Genomic DNA, 22,086 nt, shown 5'->3' on the forward strand with positions numbered 1-22,086 from the left:
TGAAAAAATCGCTAAACGTAAATTGCGTTTTCACAAAAACCGTAAAAGATATCAATCTGAAAAGTCATGTTTGGATAGCTGAATATTTTGTGACCGCTTTAAAGTTTGTTTGGTGTCTGTAAGTGAAAGTATGAAGGAGCTGAAACTTTTGGCAGAACGTGTGTTTTGAAGCAGGAAAAAGGATGTTCTCATTGACTTCAATGTTAAAAAAAAGTGTCTAAAAGCTTAATATTTTAAAAAGTATAAATAGTACAAAAAAACTTGAAGAAGTCCCATCGTAAGCTGAATGAGACGAACATTTTAAAAGTTAAATGGTCTCAATAGCTGAAAGTATGCAGAAGTTACGCAGAGCCAAAAAACGTACGGAATAAAATTAAAATTAAAATTAAGAATAATAAAAAACGACTAGAAAATGCATTCCCTGAGGAAAATGCGAGTGGGAATGCTGAATTGCTGAGCCCGCACCAAAGCCATTCACCATAACCACTACACTATCTTTAGGACACACAGCTCCTTTCTCTATCTGCAAAGTAGAGAGTATCCTGACTTCCTGGTCGCCCCTCCCCCCTCAAGAGGTTTCCCCTCCCCCCAGGTCAGTGAGGAGGAATATTGCCCTGAGGTAAGGAAAGCTATTTATGGAAAGAAATTCCATTACAAACGCCTTTTAATTCACAGACCAATACATTAATTACGCCTCCAAACAAAACGTAATAAATCCACAACCGTACATGCGATCGATACAGCGACTTCACCGTTTGAAAGACACGGCCCTTGTGAACGCATCGATATGAAATTTATGCTGATAAACTTAAAATTGTGGCCATGCCAGCGATTTAGAAAAGAGCGTCTTTGTGTGTTTTGCAGGAAAATTTTTAAAATTTTTAACATGGACGGTCAATGAGAGTGGTTTTGTCACTCTTGTCCTTTAGAAGCTCCTGGAACTAAAACTAAAATACGTATCACAAAACTGATCACATTGCCTGAAACCAGACAAGCATACCTACGTTTTGATATATAAATTGTGTATGACAAGTAGATCTTGTGGGCGTGAGAGCAATTTGTTCGCCCTTTTTTTAAAGATAATTTTTGTTTTCAAAGATCTCCACTCTAAAGGTCACATGACACACTCTAAACCTGCTCCATAGGATTACATTATAACCGATAAAAAAATCACTAAACGTAAATTGCGTTTTCACAAAAACCGTATAAGATATCAATCTAAAAAGTCATGTTTGGATAGCTGAATATTTTGTGACCGCTTTAAAGTTTGTTTGGTGTCTGTAAGTGAAAGTATGAAGGAGCTGAAACTTTTGGCAGAACGTGTGTTTTGAAGCAGGAAAAAGGATGTTCTCATTGACTTCAATGTTAAAAAAAAGTGTCTAAAAGCTTAATATTTTAAAAAGTATAAATAGTACAAAAAAACTTGAAGAAGTCCCATCGTTAGCTGAATGAGACGAACATTTTAAAAGTTAAATGGTCTCAATAGCTGAAAGTATGCAGAAGTTACGCAGAGCCAAAAAACGTACGGAATAAAATTAAGAAGAAGAATAATAAAAAACGAATATCAATACTGGGAATGCTTATTAAAGCATTCCCACTAAATATCAATACTGGGAATGCTTATTAAAGCATTCCCACTAATAATAAAAACGAATATCAATACTGGGAATGCTTATTAAAGCATTCCCACTAATTAAGAATAATAAAAAACGAATATCAATACTGGGAATGCTTATTAAAGCATTCCCACTAATTAAAATTAAGAACTAGACAATGCATTTCCTGAGGAAAATGCGAGTGGGAATGCTGAATTGCTGAGCCCGCACCAAAGCCATTCACCATAACGACTACACTATCTTTAGGACATACAAGCAGTGTTCCTTCAGTACTTATAAAGCCTAATATCACACAGCTCCTTTCTCTATCTGCAATATAGAGAGTGTCCTGACTTGCCTGGTCGCCCCTCCCCCCTCGAGGCTTTCTCCACATGAGGTGGGGGAGGAGGACTGCACTGAGGTAAGGAAAGCTATTTAGGGAATCAAAATACCATTAGAAACGCTTTCATCCACACACAAAATCAGTTATCGAAGCCTTCAAACAAAACGTAATAAATCCACAACCGTACATGCGATCGATACAGCGACTACACCATTTGAAACACAAGGCTTTTGTGAACGCATCGATATGAAATTTATGTTGATAAACTTAAAAATGTGGCCATGTCAGCGATTTAGAAAAGAGCGTCTTTGTGTGTTTTGCAGGAATTTTTTTTAGACTTTTTAACATGACGGTCAATGGGAGGGCGTTTGAGGCACTTGTCCTTTAGAAGCTCCTGGAACTAAAAGTCAAATGCCTATTGCAAAACTGATCACATTGCCTGAAACCAGACAAGCATACCTACGTTTTGATATATAAATTGTGTATGACAAGTAGATCTTGTGGGCGTGAGAGCAATTTGTTCGCCCTTTTTTTAAAGATAATTTTTGTTTTCAAAGATCTCCACTCTAAAGGTCACATGACACACTCTAAACCTGCTCCATAGGATTACATTATAACCGATAAAAAAATCACTAAACGTAAATTGCGTTTTCACAAAAACCGTATAAGATATCAATCTAAAAAGTCATGTTTGGATAGCTGAATATTTTGTGACCGCTTTAAAGTTTGTTTGGTGTCTGTAAGTGAAAGTATGAAGGAGCTGAAACTTTTGGCAGAACGTGTGTTTTGAAGCAGGAAAAGGGATGTTCTCATTGACTTCAATGTTAAAAAAAAGTGTCTAAAAGCTTAATATTTTAAAAAGTATAAATAGTACAAAAAAACTTGAAGAAGTCCCATCGTTAGCTGAACGAGACGAACATTTTAATAGTTGAATGGTCTCAATAGCTGAAAGTATGCAGAAGTTACGCAGAGCCAAAAAACGTACGGAATAATAATAATAAAATTAAAATTAAAATTAAGAAGAAGAATAATAAAAAACGAATATCAATACTGGGAATGCTTATTAAAGCATTCCCACTAATAATAAAAAACGAATATCAATACTGGGAATGCTTATGAAAGCATTCCCACTAATACAAAACGAATATCAATACTGGGAATGCTTATTAAAGCATTCCCACTAATAATAAAAAACGAATATCAATACTGGGAATGCTTATTAAAGCATTCCCACTAATTAAGAAGAATAATAAAAAACGAATATCAATACTGGGAATGCTTATTAAAGCATTCCCACTAAATATCAATACTGGGAATGCTTATTAAAGCATTCCCACTAATAAAAAACGAATATCAATACTGGGAATGCTTATTAAGCATTCCCACTAATAATAAATTTACGGATATCAATACTGGGAATGCTTATTAAAGCATTCCCACTAATAATAAATTTACGAATATCAATACTGGGAATGCTTATTAAAGCATTCCCACTAATAATAAAAAACGAATATCAATACTGGGAATGCTTATTAGGGCATTCCCACTAATAAGGGTACTTGCCCTTATTAGTAATAATAATGATAATGTGTCAATTTCTGCAGCCTGAAAAAAAATATATAATTTACATCACAAAATTGTAAATATTACTTTGTGTTAGAAATTATGTCAAGCTGCAAATACATCCAACGGCTGAACTGATAATGGTATCCACAGCTGTGCTAAAGTTGGCACAGTTTTCTGTAGGGGCTCTTTGGGCAGTGGGCACAGTGGGGACAATTGATGTGGGCACAGTGGGGGTCAATTGATGTGGGCACAGTGGGGGACAATTGATGTGGGCACAGTGGGGGACAATTGATGTGGGCACAGTGGGGACAATTGATGTAGGCACAGTGGGGGACAATTGATGTGGGCACAGTGGGCACAATTGATGTAGGCACAGTGGCAACAACTGATGTGGGCAAAGTGGCGACAATTGATGTGGGCACAGTGGCGACAATTGATGGCATGGCACAGTGGCTGCGTTTGATGGCACAGTGGTGACAATTGATGGGCACAGTAGTGACAATTGATGGGCACAGTGATGACAATTGATGGGCACAGTGGCTGCGTTTGGCATGGCATAGTGGCGACAATTGATGGCACAGTGGCGACAATTGATGGCATGGCACAGTGGCTGCATTTGATGGGCACAGTGGCTGCATTTGATGGGCACAGTGGCTGCCTTTGATGGGCACAGTGAGGCTGCAATTGTCTTTTTTTTTTTTCATTTGTTTGCGCCCCCCCAAAAATTTTGAGCACCAGCCGCCACTGGGCATGACCACATGTGGTTTACCTGGATCTGCGGAAAACATTGTATTTTTGACACACAATGGGGCTGATTTACTATTCTCAGTGCGCTGCGCTGGTTCATGCCTTAATTAGTGCGCCGGGTGAACCAGCGTAGCAGCCGGCGCATTGCAAGTGATATGTAAAGCCGCCGTCAAACTCCCTATAGAAGTCTATGGGAGAAATCAAAAGTATTCATATTAAAGGCTAATATGCAAGTTTTGTCCTAAAAAGTGTTTGGGGACCTGAGTCCTGCCCCAGGGGACATGTATCAATGCTTTTTTTATTTTTTAAAACTGACGTTTTTTCGGGAGCAGTGAATTTAATAATGCTTAAAGTGAAACAATAAAAGTGAAATATTCCTTTAAATTTCGTACCTAGGGGGGGTGTAAAGTCAGCATGTGAAATAGCGCATTTTTCCCGCACTTAGAACTGTCCCTGCACAAAATGACATTCAGAAGGAAAAAAGTCATTTAAAATTCACACGCGGCAATAATGAATTGTCGGCTCTGGCAATTCTAAAGGGATTCATTCATTTGGGTTCCCCCAAATTAAATTACCAGGCCCTTCAGGTTTTGAATGTATATTAAGGGGAACCCCGCCGTAAAAAAAAAAAAAATGACGTAGGGTTCCCCACATATATCCATACCAGACCCTTCAGGTCTGGTGTGGATTTTAAGGGGAACTCCACCCCCAAATGAAAAAAAAAATGGCGTGGAGTCCCCCTAAAATTCCACACCAGATCCTTATCCGAACACGTTAACCTGGCCGGCCGCAGAAAAGAGGGGGGGACAGAGTGCGGCCCCCCCTCTCCTGAACCGTACCAGGCCACATGCCCTCAACATGGGGAGGATGTCCCCATGTTGATAGGGACAAGGGCCTCATCCCCATAACCCTTGCCCGGTGGTTGTGGGGGTCTGCGGGCGGGGGGCTTATCAGAATCTGGAAGACCCCTTTAAAAAGGGGGACCCCCAGATCCCGGCCCCCCCTATGTGAAATGGTAATGGGGTACATTTTACCTCTACCATTTCACCAAAAAAAGTGTCAAAAGTGTTAAAAATGACAGTAGCCGGTTTTTGACAAATCTTTTCTCTTCTTTCCGTGGTTCTTCTTTTCTTCTTTCATTCGGGTTTCTTCCTCTGCTTCTTTCTTGGGTCTTCTCGTCTCATCTTGCCCGACGTCTCCTCCCATGTTCCTCTCCTTCCGTCGGCCTTCTCGTCCACATCTTGCCCGGCGTCTTCTCCTATCTTCTTCTCCGTCCGTCGGCCTTCTCGTCCACATCTTTTTCTTCCCCGGACACAGCGCTTGAAATTGAATTTGCCACCGTGTGCCGCTCCTGGGACCCGCCCCCCTCTGACGCCACAAGTAAACTCATTAGAAAGTCATGTGCGTCAGAGGGGGGCGGGGTCACAGAGCGCCACACGGCGGGGGAATTACATTTCAAGAGCACCGTCCGGAGAAGAAAAAGCCGCCGCACTATGCGGACGAGCTTCCAATTGAAGTTCCCGCCGTGTGACCCCCTCTGACGCACATATACCACACGCGGACTTTCATATGAGTTTACCTGTGGCATCAGAGGGGGGCGGGGTCTTCAATTTCAAGCGCAGCGCCCAGAACAACAAGAAGATGTGGACGAGAAGGCCGATGGACGGAGAAGAAGATGGGAGAAGACGTCAGGCAAGATGTGGACGAGAAGACCCAAGAAAGAAGCAGAGGAAGAAACCCGAATGAAAGAAGAAGAACCGCGGAAAGAAGATTTTATTAAAAGATTTGTCAAAATCCGGCTATTGTAATTTTTAACACTTTTGACACTTTTTTTTGTTGAAATGGTAGGGGTACAATGTACCCCATTACCATTTCACATAGGGGGGGCCGGGATCTGGGGGTCCCCTTTGTTAAAGGGGTCTTCCAGATTCTGATAAGCCCCCCCCCCCCCCCCGCCCGCAGACCCCCACAACCACCGGGCAAGGGTTGTGGGGATGAGGCCCTTGTCCCCATCAACATGGGGACATCCTCCCCATGTTGAGGGCATGTGGCCTGGTATGGTTCCGGAGATGAGGGCCGCACTCTGTCCCCCCCTCTTTTCTGCGGCCGGCCAGGTTAACGTGCTCAGATAAGGGTCTGGTGTGGATTTTTAGGGGGACTCCACGCCATTTTTTTTTTCATTTGGGGTGGAGTTCCCCTTAAAATCCACACCAGACCTGAAGGGCCTGGTATGGATATTTGGGGGGACCCCGCGTCATTTTTTTTTTTAAGGCGGGGTTCCCGTTAATATCCATTCCAGACCTGAAGGGCCTGGTAATTTAATTTGGGGGAACCCCCACACATTTTTTTTTTAGTTTTAATTAGCAAAGACTGTATTCTTTATAGCCATGAGTACTTTTAAATTACTTGTTTTCCCCTTCAGAAATGACATCTTGTACAGGGACAGTTCTAAGCACGGGAAACATGCGTGTACCCCCTCCCCCTGTATGAAATTTAAAGGAATATTTCACTTTTATTGTTTCACTTTAACCACTTCCATACCGCGCCTATTCTGGCACTTCTCTCCTTCATGTAAAAATTATATTTATTTCCTGGGAAATTACTCAGGACCCCCAAACATTATATATTTTTTTTAGCAGACACCCTAGGGAATAAAGTAGCGGTCATTTTTTATTTGATTTCCAACGGTATTTGCGCAATAATTTTTCGAACGCCTTTTTTTTTTTTGGCCCAAAAAAAATGGTTTCATGAATTAAAAAATAACAAAACAGTAAAGTTAGCCCAATTTTTATGGATAATGTGAAAGATGATGTTACACCGAGTTAATAGATACCTAACTTGTCATGCTTTAATATTGCACACACTCATGGAATGGCGCCAAACTTCGGGACATAAAAATATCCATAGACGATGCTTGATTTTTTTTACAGGTTACCAGTTCAGAGTTACAGAGGAGGTCTAGGGCTAGAATTAGTTCTCTCGCTCTAACGCACGCGTCAATACCTCACATGTGTGGTTTTAATGGTGTTTAAATATGTGGGCGGGACTTACATGCATGTTCGCTTCTGAGTGCGAGCTACTAGGGACAGGGGCTTTTTTTTTTTTTTTTACCTAATATTTTTATATTTGCACTTTGTCACTTTTTTTATTTTGGATCACTTTTATTCCTATTACAAGGAATGTAAACATTCCTTGTAATATGACTAGTGTGTGACAGGTCCTCTTTATGGAGAGAGGCGGGGTCAATAAGGCTGGAAAGCATGGTATTGAAAAAAAATAAAAGATCTCATGCTTTCAGCTGCAATCATGTTTGTTCAGCACAGTGGTGTAGTGTATAGCACTTTGACCTAGCAGCAAAAGGGTCGCTGGTTCGAATCCCGCCCGTGACACCATCTGCCTGGAGTTTGCTCTCCCTGTGCCTGCATGGGTTTCCTCCCACACTATAAAAATATGCTGTAAATCGGATACGGTCTAAATAAGCCTAATATGCAGTAGTATATTTAGGTTTTGTGCTGCCCTAGGCCTCACTACATTTCTGCACCTCCTAATAGAAAAATGACCCACCCTTCCTTTCAAGGCCACACCCTGTTTTTGTATGACCCGCCCAGGAATTTTCAGGGGACACACACACTAGTTCTGGGGGGGAGGGGGGCACTGGATTCCCTTAATTTGCATAGTTTTTCTCTCACTTCATGTTTGGCTATGGGGCAGGAAGTGAAGGCAAATCTCCCCAATTGGACACAGATAATACAAAATAAACTGGCAGGGCCTATAACCCTCCCTCACTCTATCCAAAATTAAAGAAAATAAAAAGTGTTGATTATAGTTATAGTTTAAGCACAAATTTCAGAGAGTTTTATTGAGAGGCCTAAGAAAATATAACCATGCCAATAGGCCAGGATACAGCGTTGCTAATATGTATGAATGTGTGTGTTAGGGCCCCCCACAAACACCACCCAATGTTAAATAAACAATTTTCTTAATTTGCAAATAAGTATTATCTGCTCATTTTTGGGGGATGCCTGCACCCCTAATAGGGTGAAGACACATCACAAATGTCACTTTCTACTTCAAATTCATTCACTTCCTGTCACTTAGCCAAACAGGAAGTGAGGGTAAAACCTTACTAATGTCTTTTGTTGGGGACACAGATCAATCTAAATAGTTTCCCATTATGGAAATTGCATTTTGCTGTGTACACCCCAAATTATTAGGGATCTTGGACTTTGGGGGGTCCATTTAATAAAGGCAAATCTACTTTGCATTACAAGTGGACAAGCAAGTAAGAAAACAAAAAACTTTGCTTCTACAGGATTGGATGTTACAACCGTCAGTGCTTCCCCTCTGATTTTCCGCGACTACGCTTGTACTGCAGAGTGGCTTTGTCTTTACTAAACCCCAAACTAACTAATCATTTGGGGTGTACACAGCAGTGCAATTTGCTTAATGGGGACACTAGTTAGATTGACCCCAAGAAAAGACATTGGTAGGGTTTTAACCTCACTTCCTGTTCAGCTGTGTGACAGGAAGTGAAGCCAATTTTTAGAAAAGGGACACAAAGCTCAACCCAAAAAAACACACAAGCAGGGGTTCTAACATTCACTTGGCTTCCCTCAAACACCCACAATTAGAATAGGATTGCCTTGCGCTAGATTTAAGCACAGTGCTGTAAATCAGCACTTCAAGCCTGTCTACCAATACCCCCCCCCCCCACAGGCCATGTTTGCAGGTTTTCCTTCATCTTGCACATGTGCTTTAAAAGACAGTCTGGACAGCAATTCTTGATAAGAGAAATCCACAAAACATGTCCTGTCGGGGGTACTTGAGGGTTGAGGACCACTGCAGTAAAAAGAAAATACTTACCACTTTGTCTTTAATTTCCTGGTGATTAAACATGGCAGCAAACTTTTCATGCCTACACACCAGGAAATAAGCTTAGACAAAAATCACACCTAATTTGTTAGGCCAAACCTATTTCAGCTGCAGCTGTCAAAATCTGTAGCATGAAAAAGTAACAAAAAACAAACTTCAAAATTTGAAAGTAATTTTTATTGGTCAACAAAACAAGGAAAGCAAAAAAGACAAACAAACAAAAACACACACACAAACAAAAATAAATTGAAAAAATAAAAATAAAAATAGGTTAACCGTCCCAACATCTTCAGAAATATTTTTCAAAATAAGGCAGCAGAGACAAATACATCAAATTGAACATCATTTAAAAATAAACAAAAAACATTGGCAAAATAAAAATAAACATGCTCCAAAACACATTTCTGTTTAGCAACAACATTCCTGCCAGCCTGCCCCTCTCAGCGCAGCTGAGGACTGCTCTATCCACACTTTTTATAACATGTGTGCTTGTGTGCTAGTAATGAAGCAATTGAAATCACATGAACAAATTTCAGTCTCTAGTTTGGGTGAGCTTGTAAGTGGTTACACCTGGTAAGGATGTCCTTAAATTACTAACCCACCCACGCTCTATGAGCATGCTCAGAGACATCCAAGTGATTTTCACCCTCAAAAAGAAAGTAAAACATTTCTAACTGCCTGAGCATGCTCAGTTCAGCTCACATGCAGGAACAAAGCTGCGATGGCTGCTGAAAGCATGAGAGATGTGTTTTTTTTCCCCTGAGCTCATGCTTTCCAGGCTGAAGGGCATGTCTTAGTGAATTATTACGTAACAAAAATAAATAATAATAATTAAAACGCCCTGTCCCTAGTAGCTCCCAGTCAGAAGCGAACACGCACGTTTTTTTTCCAGGTTAACAGTTTAGAGTTACAGAGGAGGTCTAGTGCTAAAAGTATTGCTCTCGCTCTAACGCACGCGTCAATACCTCACATGTGTGGTTTGAACGATGTTTACATATGTGGGCGGGACTTGCATAAGTCCCGCCCACATATGTAAACACCGTTCAAACCACACATGTGAGGTATTGACGCGTGCGTTAGAGCGAGAGCAATACTTTTAGCACTAGACCTTCTCTGTAACTATAAACTGGTAACCTGAAAAAAAAAACGTCGCCTATGGGGATTTTAAAGTACTGAAGTTTGGCGCCATTCCATGAGTGTTTGCAATAGTAAAGCGTGACATGTTAGGTATCTATTTACTCGGTGTAACATCATCTTTCACATTATCACCAAATATTGGGCTAACTTTAGTGTTTTGTTAATTTTTAACCACTTGAGCCCCAGACCATATTACTGGTCAATGACCGGGTGTCAGGGTAACAATCCTACACGGACACATTCTTCCCAGCTTCCTGGCAGACCAGCTCTGTTGCGCGCGCCGCTGATGCACGCGCACATGCGCGGTGTGTCCGGACATCGCAGGAGCGCTCTCGGACGCGCACAAGCTCGCTCCACCTCGGGCCAATCAGAGGCTTGAGCGGCCTATTTAAACCAGCCCCTTCCTCCCTGCAAATTGCTGGTTCGTTACAGCTCTTGGATTTACCTTGTTGCTATATTTAACTTTGGATATCCTGTTTACCTGACCCTTGGCCTGCTTTTGGATTGTCGCCTTCTGTAACCCTTTGGACCCCGGCTTGAACTTGGACTACCTGATCTCTCTAATCCCTGACCTCCGGCTTTGGACTTTGGATACTCTGTTTTGCTTCAGCCTCTGACCCCGGCTTGTTCCTGGAATTACTTTTCAGTCTTGTTTCCTGTGTGCACCCTTTATTGGACTGTTTCCTGTGCAATCCTGAACAGTCTCCAGTGAGCCTCCGCTATCCGGTTCCCGGTCTACTCCGGATCTCCACCTGCCACTGGTCCCGGGGGCCTCCTGGTGCGTACTTCCCTCTGTCCCAAATCCAGGGGGCGGATCGCATCGGGTCGCAAAGATGAGCCGCCCTTGGCATCTTGGCATCGGTAAGTGACTTCCTGATACCGGGCCAGTTTTTGTGATTCGGCACTGCGTCGTTTTAACTGACAATTGCGCGGTCGTGAGACATGGTTCTCAATCAAAATTGGTGTCCTTTTTTTTCCCACAAATAGATTCAGGTAAAGGGCCAACTTTTGGTAAGTAAGAAGACGCGGGAGAAAAGAGTGCATCAAGCCCTGACGAGCGTGCCTTCTTATCTATTGCAACCCTGGCCGCTCACACCCGCTCAAGGAGGTTCAGAGGCCCTCTGGATCATCAGGATTTTTCAGGGCGGAAAGTGTCTCCTCCAGTCCTGGCAGACCCCAGTACTAAGGGCGCAAATGTACGCTTAAGAGAACGCACACAGCTTCTCCTATGAGGGCTCAGCGCCTGAAAGGCAAATGTTGGTCATGTGGAGGCGACCCTATGCCTGGAAAGCTATTTTGCAGCAACTGCTTCAGGCAGATTGCCAGAGACCAGGAGTTTGAGAGTCAGCAGGTGTCACCCTTGCTCAGCAAAATAGTCCCCATCCCCCTGGCTGAATTTTCCAAATCATCTCGGGCAGCCAGGGACAGAAGTGGACGGACAGTATGGGCACTAAACCAGGTCTAAACCAAGCCATGTAACCCTCTCTAACTAGAGGGGTACACGGCACTTTAGGGGTGACTCCAGCCCAGCAGATTAGGCAGGCTGGTTCCCCAGACCCAGTATTACAGCCAACCTTTCCGGCAGAGGGAGATGATATTGCCTCCTCCTCAACAGAGGATCTTGAAGGTTGAGGCTTTGTTTTACTTTAATATCACCATTCGTTATGGCAGTAAAGCTGCACTGGAATGGGTGGATCCGGAACCTCCTCCAAAGAAGGAGAAAATCTGTTATTACATACCATACAATCTGATTTTAAAATTGTGCGACAATCGCTGTGCAATATGCATTAGGTGCTGTTATCCGTTCAGGGCACCCCAAATGGCATTCGATTCTGCTGTGATAGGTCACGTGGGAGAACGTGCCTTTTAAAACATTGTGTAATGTAATGTAATGTCTTTTTGCACACGGAGGGCAACCAAATGAATGGGTCACATGCCTCTGAAAAGTGACCTAAGCACAGATTGCCTTTCAGTGCAATAGCAGATCCTACTGCAAGTGTGAACAAGCCTTTGGGTTCCATAGGAGGAATCTAAAGAAGCAGGTAAACTACCTTTTTCTCTTATGACATAAATAAGAAGCCCGTTTCAGGAGGAATGAGAAAAAAAGAGAGAGAGAAAATCCTCCTCAACCAATAGGTTGCAGAAGTTGTATCCACTAACGGAGAAGGATGCGACTCCTTTATCTAACCCACCTACGGTGGATGCGGCAGTCACCAGACTGGCCAAGAATGTGACACTTCAAATGGAAGACTCTTCCTCTTTTCACAATATCCTTGATTGACGCATTGCTTTAACATCCGTAGCAAGTGCTATGTGAGTGTGGGCGCAGAACTTGGAGTATGCGATTAAAACCAGCTGCCAAAGAGTCATCAAGGCTCTTGATGAGAGAACTCTCAGCGGACTTTACAGGTGAGGCAGCTATAGACATCATTCGATGGTCATACAGAGCCATGCTCAGCTCAGACACAGCTGAAAGAGCACTGCGACTAAAATCCTGGACGGCTGGCCCATCCTCAAAGCAGAATTGCTGTAAACTGCCTTTTGATGGGAAGGCGCTGTTTTACCAAAAAGAAAAAAAAAACTGGAAACTATCATCCCCAGGCTTATAGGAGGAAAATCAGATCTTCTGTCCCAAGATCGAAGAGCCAGAGTGGGCAACCATACAGAGGAACGCCAAACAGGTACTGGGATTTCGGAGGCTTTCGCCCATCCAAGGGCTTCAGAAGGCGTTGGAGGGGTACAGAGTCAACCATCGTAAGATTGCAGGGAGCCAAGATCCTTGCGGCTTCCCAAGATACCCAGAAGCCCTTTTAACACCAGGCCTGCCCAGAAGGCGGTTGGAGCCAAGTGGCTCAAAGTGACCCAGTTCTGGCAAGACCACTGCCGAAAAATTGTGGTTTCAGTCCACAGTGACGCAAAGCCATGCAAGAAAATAAATGGCTGCACATCCAGGCATTCCGATTGCCTTTTATTGTTCAAAGTGATGACACCAACACGAGGTCACATAGACTCATTTCACACATTCATTTTGTGCTTAATCATTACTAGGGGTGTAACGGATCATGTCCGATCCGCGATCCGAACGGGCCGACCTGTATGGATCGGCACAGCATCCGATCCGCGGAGCGCACCGCCGCCGTGTCCTTAGGAAAGGCCGCGGCTTCGGCCTAGCTCCGGCGGCGGTGCGCGCTGATGTCATCACCCCTCCCTCTGCAGTCTGCACGTGTATTCTTCCAGAGCGCGCAGTCTGCGAGTACAGTGAGAGACCAGAGAACAGTAGTAGTAAGTACAGTTGATTCTGAGTTGATTTTTAATCAAAAATGGCTATAATTTCCAGTGTGTACTGGGGGCAATGTTGGCTATTATTATTTATATTTACTAGTGGGAAAATGGCTATTAATTTCAGTGTGTACTGGGGGAAATGTTGGCTATTATTATTATTACTAGTGGGAAAATGGCTATAATTTTCAGTGTGTACTGGGGGCAATGTTGGCTATTATTATTTATATTTACTAGTGGGAAAATGGCTATTAATTTCAGTGTGTACTGGGGGAAATGTTGGCTATTATTATTATTACTAGTGGGAAAATGGCTATAATTTTCAGTGTGTACTGGGGGCAATGTTGGCTATTATTATTTACTAGTGGGAAAATGGCTATTAATTTCAGTGTGTACTGGGGGAAATGTTGGCTATATTATTATTATTATTACTAGTGGGAAAAATGGCTATTATTTTTATTACAGTGTTACTACTAGTGTGGGGGCAATGTTGGCTATCATTATTAGTGGGAAAAATTAGTGGATGAGTCTGACTGGATGTTACAGTGAGGTGGGGGCAATGGTGGATGTTACAGTGAGGTGGGGGCAATGGTGGATGTTGTAACATCATCCACCATTGCCGCCACCGCCTCACTGTAACATCATCCACCATTGCCGCCACTTCACTGTAACGTCATCCACCATTGCCGCCACCGCCTCACTGTAACATCATCCACCCCTGACATCATCCACCATTGCCGCCACCTCACTGTAACATCATCCACCATTGTCGCCACCGCCATGGTGGATCCATGGTGGATGTTACAGTGAGGTGGCGGCAATGGTGGATGATGTTACAGTGAGGTGGCGGCAATGGTGGATGATGTTACAGTGAGGTGGGGCAATGGTGGATATTATTACAGTGGGGGAGATGACGTGGATATTACAGCAGTGGGGAGATGTCTGGATATTACAGTGGGGAGACGACATCTATATTACAGTAGTGGCGGGGGAGATTGTGGATATTACATTAGTGGTGGGGGAGAATGTGGCTATTACAGTGGGGAGTGGGGACTATATGATGGTGGAATTTTCACAGGTTCATGCAAATTCAAATAACTGCGGCGTTTTGTACGTTTATCCAAATTGACTTTTAGGTTATCCATATTTTTTTTTTTCTAATTTTTTGTATTTATGGTGTTCTTGTCAATTCATGCGTTTACGTCGGTCGTTCACTATTGTAATATTACGTTTAGCGCAATCCTATTTTTTTTCTATATTTTAATCACTGTATTGGGGTTTTGCAGAAGGATTGCTGCGCCTTCCACTGAGTTTTAGGTAATTTTTGTGGACAGCCGCCGGCTGCACAAGATTGCTTCTAGGTCTTAGCGCAGTTTCTTTCCTTTTTTCCAGGTGAGCTTCCCTGACTGGCAAGTCGAGCGACTGACTGCCCACTGTGCCCAGTGTTCTGCTCCTCCAGGCTACCGAAGCACCTCCACATCCTGCCTCTACTTTGGCAAGGAATCAGTCCACACACACACATAGTGTGGTCATGGCGAGCGGAGGAACGGAGGAGCTTGAACGCCCCGCGTCGTTTAAATCTCCTGTATGGGATCATTTTGGCTTCCCTGTGAAATATGATCATGAGGGAAAGAGGATGGTAGATAAAACCATGACGGCGTGTAGGCACTGTGGCACAAGAAAGCCATACGATAGTGGAAACACGTCAAGTATGGCCACGCATTTGAAGCGTCATCACCCCGGTGTTCCACTGACAGTCACAGGAGTGAAAACAAAAGCTGTTCAGCAACCACTCATCACCGCAGCATTTAAACAGCCCCTCATTCCACAATCGGACCGGGCTAAAGCCATTACAAAAGCGATCGGCGTGTTTATGGGTGCAGATATGAGGCCATATTCCATTGTGCAGAACGAGGGCTTTAAGCACATGCTTAAAGTGCTTGAGCCACGTTACAACATCCCGTCGCGCATCCACTTCAGCGAAAAGGTTGTGCCAGAACTTTATGAACAGGAGAAGAAAAAAGTCGTGGATGAACTATCCCAAGCATCGTCTGTTGCGCTCACGACAGACGGGTGGACGTCCAGGGGAACAGAGAGCTATATAACAATAACCGCTCACTTCATCACGGCAGACTGGGAGATGAGAAGTCCGGTGCTGCAGACACGCCCCCTCTACGAGAGTCACACAAGCGCTCATCTTGCGCAGGTGCTGACAGAAGCGGTGGACGAATGGAAGCTAAAGAGGCCCAGTACCAATATCCCAGTCACAACTGACAATGCCAAAAACCAAGTTAATGCCGTGATTGAGGCAGGACTGGGCCCACAGATAGGGTGTTTTGCACATGTCGTAAATTTGGCATCTCAAAAGGGAATCTCTGTCAGTAGGATGGACCGCCTCCTTGGGAGGATCAGGAAGGTGGTTTCCTATTTCCACCGAAGCACAACAGCTGCCCATGTGCTTAAAACAAAGCAAGAAATGCTAAAGCTGCCTAAACACAAGCTCATAAATGATGTGCCAACCAGGTGGAACTCCACTTATGATATGCTGGAGCGTTATCTGGAGCAGCAGGCAGCTATATACTCTGCACTGACTGACAAGACCCTAAAGAAAATTGTCAAGGACATCATTACCCTGTCTGATGATGATGTGAGAGTGGCAGAGGAGGTCCTCCAGGTGCTTCAACCCCTCAAGATGGTAACATCTCTTCTGAGCACTGAAAGTTCACCATCTGTATCGATGATCATGCCCCTAAAAACAAGGATTCTACAATCCATGGCTCCAGGTGTGGAAGACAGCACCATCACACAAGATGTCAAGACTGCCATTAGAGAGGACCTGCAGCCCAGATACACTTCACCCCCTACTCTACAGGACTACCTTCACAGATCTACTGCCCTGGATCCAAGGTTCAAGTCCCTGTCTCACATGGACCCTGCCCTACGCCAGAGGACATACAGTGACCTCACCACCGAGATTGTGAGCAGTCTGGGCACTAAAGACTGTGATGAGGTAAATAAAGAATATTCTTTAAAAATGATAAATTTTAATCTAAATACATTTTTATTTTTTTTTGTAATAATGGCTTTTATTAAATGTTGTTGTTTTCATGTTTCATAGACATGAAAAATGTGGCAATAATATTTCCACATTTTTCATGTCTATGAAACATGAAAATAAATAATAGGTTTAATTAATCAACAATTTTTTTGTGCAGGGTCAAGCTCAAGCTGCAGAGCCAACAGGAGCAAACTTGGACTCATCATCTCCTCCAAAAAAGAAGTCGGCGATGGCAGAGCTTTTTGGAGAGACCTTTGCCAGCAAAGACAACAAGACTTCTGCTGACATCATCAAAGAGGAGGTGGAATCCTATCTGCTGGCAGCAAGCGGCATTACAGTGGATGGTGATCCGATGACATGGTGGAAAAGCAATGAGTGTAAATACCCTCATGTTGCCAAGATGGCAAGATGCTATCTCGCTGTGCCAGGCTCTTCAGTTCCTTCTGAGAGGGTGTTCTCAACAGCAGGGGACATAGTGACTGCACAGAGGTCCACACTCTCCCCAGAGCATGTAGACATCCTTGTCTTTTTGAAAAAGAATTTGAAATTATAAGCTCAGGAAGACAGGAATGCTTTGCTTTCTTTCTTTTATTCTTCTTTGATGTGGACATATTAGGCTTTCACTATCCATGTTTCAAGGAAGAAGATATGTTGCACTTTTAGTTGTTTTTGGCTCTTTGCCCATTGGCCCATGTCTCAAGGAAGAAGACATGCCTTTATGTTGCACTTTAAGTTATTTTTGGCTCTTTGCCCATTGGCCCATGTCTCAAGGAAGAAGACATGCCTTTATGTTGCACTTTAAGTTATTTTTGGCTCTTTGCCCATTGGCCCATGTCTCAAGGAAGAAGACATGCCTTTATGTTGCACTTAAAGTTGTTTTTCATTATGTTAAAAAGAAGATATTATGCCTTGTGCACTGTAACTTGATTTTATATAATTTCAAAGTAATTTAAGAGTGTTAATAAACAAAAAGACAAAACTTTTGTTTGTCTTGTGTTTTTTTTTTTTTTTTTTTACTGATCCGAAAATGATCCGATCCGTGACTCCCGATCCGAGGATCGATCCGATCCGTGAGTTTTTTGATCCGTTACACCCCTAATCATTACCAATGGCAAGGCAGTTATTGGTTGCTGAAACGGCAGCCTCCAGAACTACCTCAAGAGGCTGAATCAATTTATACGGATAGACTCAAGATGGAGCCTCTCCATACCATAAAGCCAGGTCATTCAACCAGGTTACTGGAGGTTTTCAGTGGGCCTACAATATACCTATCAGCATGTCCCGATCTTCAGTCATACCAGCAGTTGTGAGTTGAGGGGCAAACATTGCCAAAACCAGTTGGCGCCTATGCAGAATGTGCTCTACCTAGGGGCCCGATTCAATACTCAGACGGCCTCAGTTTCTTTACCACCTCAAACTCCCTAAAGTCAGGGAGATGTTCCAACAGGCATTGGCTGCACCAGTGATGTCAGCATCCCAGTGCATGAGTCCTCTCGGGACAATGGCTTCTTGTATTCCGATGATCCTCTGGGTTCACTGAAAACTCAGTTTTCCAACAAGGCTTCCTGATGCAATGGAAGAGTTTGTCTAGCCCAGCCAATCAGGATCTCCAGCCAGAGGCTCCAGAGTTCTGGTAAATTAAAAAAAAAATGCTAAATGGCTTGGTCTATTAGGGCTGCAGCCATGGATCATTGTTGCCACAGATGCCAGCACAGCAGGGTGGGGCTCCACCTGCGAGCATCTCAGGATCCAGGGCAGGTGGGAATTTCCCACTCAGGGTCTAGTTTCCAATATTCTGGAACTCCTACCAGCATGGACATTGAACACTTTACTGCCACACATATAGGGTCTGCCAGTCCTACTCCGTCTGGACCACCCGGCAGCAGTCCTATATACAGCGACAAGGTGACATGCACAGCCAGTCCCTCCTGAGAGAGGTGGAACCAATCATGACTTTGGCACAGCAATATCTCCCAGATTTGAGGGCCATATATCTCCCAGCCTATCAGAATTTGGAAGCGGATTGTCTATCCGGACAATTCAAGGATCCCAACGAATGGTCCCTTCACCCCGGAGTGTTACAAAGGCTCATCCACGAGTGGGGGTTCCCACAACTGAATCTGTTTTGCCTCATCGGCCTACTACAAGAACTGGTTCCTTTCACACTACGCTCATCCATTAGTGGAGGGGACAGGTGCCTTTACCAATCCTTGGGTTGGGCAACTGGCCTATACATTCCCTCCAATTTCTTTAATCCTGAAATTCCTGATGAGATTTGACAGTCATCACAGGTTATCCTTACTGGCCTCACAGACCTTGGGTCTCTCTGGCAATTGGTATCAGCGTGTGCACACCGATCACTCTGCCGGTGACTCCTCCTCTTATCTGAGGGAGATGCACTACATCGGCAACCATCACGACTAACTTTAGCAGCCTGGAAATTGTAAGGCAGAGGTTACAAGAGTGAGGATGTTTTCCAGAGGGGATTAGAACTTTACAGAGTTCTATGAAGGGGTCAATCAGTGCCATCTACTCCAGAATATGGATTAGGTTCACAAGCTTTGCAGCTGGACATCAGTTTGACCCTAGTGACCCACATTTATCTCAAATTCTGTCTTTTCTACAATCTGAATTGGATTTAGGGCTCAGTTTGCTTAAGGTGCAAATTTCAGCCATCTTGGCTTTTACCCAAAAGAAATGGGCAGCAAACCTGCTGATGGATCACTTCTTGGATCAGTTTTCTAGCAAACCATCATCGTATTCTGACAGAAGATTGTTCTTTATGGGAGATCTCCTTAAAATCGGCTTTTCTATTAGCCATAATTTCAGGGGAAAGTGTGTCGACTCCAAAATGTTCTTCCCAGACAGGGTTGTGCGGAGACCATTGAATCATTTTGTTCCAAAGAGTGCATCCATGTTTCATCTTTCCAGTGAATGGGTGCTTCCAGCCTTCCCAGCGGAATCAGATGCTGATCTGCACAAGTTGGACATTCCAAAAGTCCTCAAAGCCTATCTCGGGCTACTTCTACATTCAGAATCATGAAGATTTAAAGAGTAAGGGGCTTCGGCCAGAACCATCTCGGCCTGGATAGTGAAAATATTCACGGGGCTTGTAGAGCCGGGTAGGATCCTCCAGAAGTGGTTAGAGCTCATCACTCAACCATGGTGATGTCATCTTCTTGGACAGCACAGGTAGGGTTGTCTCTGAAGGCAGTCTGCAAAGAGGCTAGCTGGTCATCACATTAAATGTTCTTAAAACACTACAGGGTGGATCTAGAAGCTCTTACTACAGTAGAGTTTGGGAGGAAGTCTATCCAAGCTTCTATGTCTTTTCGTTGAATAAAGATTACGTTTACAGCATTATACCCTCCCTCTAAAAAGCTCATCATTTATCATATGTAATGCTGCCATGTCTGGCGTCAGGAAAATTGAAAATTGTATCAAATACTTACCGTAATTTTCCTTTCCTGACGCCAAGACATGACAGCATACGAACCCTCTCTCTGATCTTTGTACTTTATACGGAGAATGGGGAGGTTGCTCTCAGTCAGACTTTTATAAGAGAATTAAATGTGTCCTATGGGTGGATATAGGGGCGGGGCTATATCATATGTAATGCTGCCATGTCTTGGCGTCAGGAAAGGAAAATTACGGTAAGTATTTGATACAATTTTCCATTTTTTTCCCTCAGTTTAGGCCGATATGTATTCGACATATTTTTGGTTCCAAAAAATCGCAATAAGCGTTTGGTTTGCGCAAAAGTTATTGCGTTTACAAAATAGGGGTTAGTTTTATGGCTTTTTTATTAATATTTTTTTTTTACTAGTAATGGCAGCGATCTGCGATTTTTATCGGTACTGCGACATTATGGTGGACACATTTTTGGGACCATTGGCATTTTTCTAGTGACCAATGTTCTAAAAATGCATTGCTTACTATAAAAATGTCACTGGCAAGGAAAGGGGTTAACACTAGGGGCGAGGGAGGGGTTAATTATGTTCCCTGGGTGTGTTCTAACTGTAAGGGGGGTGGGACTGACTAGGGGAAATGACAGATCGCTGTTCATACATTGTATGAACAGACGATCAGGCATTTCCCCCCCTGACAGGCCTGGGATAAAGGGGAACTCCGCGCCAAATTTCAAACAAGAAACCGGCGCGGGGTACATTAGGCTCTTCGGCTTGGTCTGGAACGTGAGGGGTTAAACCCACGCCAAAAAACAGCGTGGGGTCCCCCAGATCCAGACCAAACCCTTATCCCAGGCACGCAGTCTGGCCCGGACAGGAATGGGGGTGGGGACGAGCGAGCGCCCCCCCTCCTGAGTCGTACCAGACCGCATGCCCTCGACATGGGGGAGTGTGTGCTTTGAGGGAGGGGGGCACTGCACCCCCCACTCCAAAGCACTCTTGTCCCCATGCCGATAGGGACAAGAGCATCTTCCCGACAACCCTAGCCGTTGGTTGTCGGGGTATGCGGGCGGGGGGCTTATCAGAATCTGAGAGCCCCTTTAATAAGGTGGGCCCCATATTCTGGCCCCCCACCCTATGTGAATGAGTATGGGGTACATCGTACCCCTACCCATTCACCTGGGGGAAAACTGTAAAGTAAAAAAAAACACACCACACACATTTTTAAAATAATTTATTAGTCAGCTCCGGGGCCCCCCCTTTCTTCTTTAAGCTCTTTCACAAGGGGGGGTGTCTTCTCTCCCGATCTTCCGCCGGGGCCCTGGGCTTCGCCGATTTCTGCCGGGGGAGGGTGCCATCCCTCGGTCTTATCCGGTGCCTTCCGCCGGGGCCCCCCAACCCATTTAAGCTCTTTTACATTAGGGGGGCATCCGGACTTCGGCAACTTCTGCCGGGGGATGGCGCCTATCCCCCCGGTCTTTCCCGTGCCTTCTGCCAGGGCTCCAGTCTTGTTCCTCGTCTTCTGCCGGGGGTGCGCCAAATCCCCGGTCTTTTCTGTGCTGTCTTGGCGTTCCCTCTTCTGCCTGTCTCCCCCGCGGAGCCAGGGCTTTTTTTTCGCTTTCTTCTCTGTTCCCTCTTCTGCCTGGCTCCTCCGCGGGGGCCAGGGCTTTCTTTCTGCTTTCTTCTCCCTTCTCTTCCATTCGATGTTGACACGACGAGGTCCCGCGCTGAAATGCCGTCTGAGCGGTGGGCATCGACTTATATAGGGCAATGCCACCATGTGACCTCAACCCATGTGACATCACATTCCCATCATGCCCAGGGAATGTGATGTCACATGGGTTGAGGTCACATGGTGGCATTGCCCTATATAAGTCAATGCCCACCGCTCAGACGGCATTTCAGCACCAGACCTCGTCGTGTCAACATCGAATGGAAGAGAAGGGAGAAGAAAAGGGGAAAGAAAGCCCTGGCCCCCGCAGAGGAGCCAGGCAGAAGAGGGAACAGAGAAGAAAGCGGAAAGAAAGCCCTGGCTCCGCGGGGGAGACAGGCAGAAGAGGGAACAGAGAAGAAAGCGGAAAG

General features: G+C 44.3%; 1 protein-coding gene across 1 annotated transcript; it reads left to right on the forward strand.

Moving 5' to 3' along the window:
- Nucleotides 1-14,848: 14,848 nt before the first annotated feature.
- LOC120918361 (E3 SUMO-protein ligase ZBED1-like) lies at nt 14,849-19,640 on the forward strand. Its single transcript, XM_040329902.1, has 3 exons — nt 14,849-16,549; nt 16,755-16,941; nt 19,240-19,640. The coding sequence occupies exons 1-3, from the start codon at nt 15,071-15,073 to the stop codon at nt 19,638-19,640; spliced, it is 2,067 nt and encodes a 688-aa protein (XP_040185836.1). The 5' UTR covers nt 14,849-15,070.
- Nucleotides 19,641-22,086: the final 2,446 nt, after the last annotated feature.

The sequence above is a fragment of the Rana temporaria genome, chromosome 12 (assembly GCF_905171775.1).
Source record: "Rana temporaria chromosome 12, aRanTem1.1, whole genome shotgun sequence".
In the NCBI taxonomy this organism is placed as follows: Eukaryota; Metazoa; Chordata; class Amphibia; order Anura; family Ranidae; genus Rana; species Rana temporaria.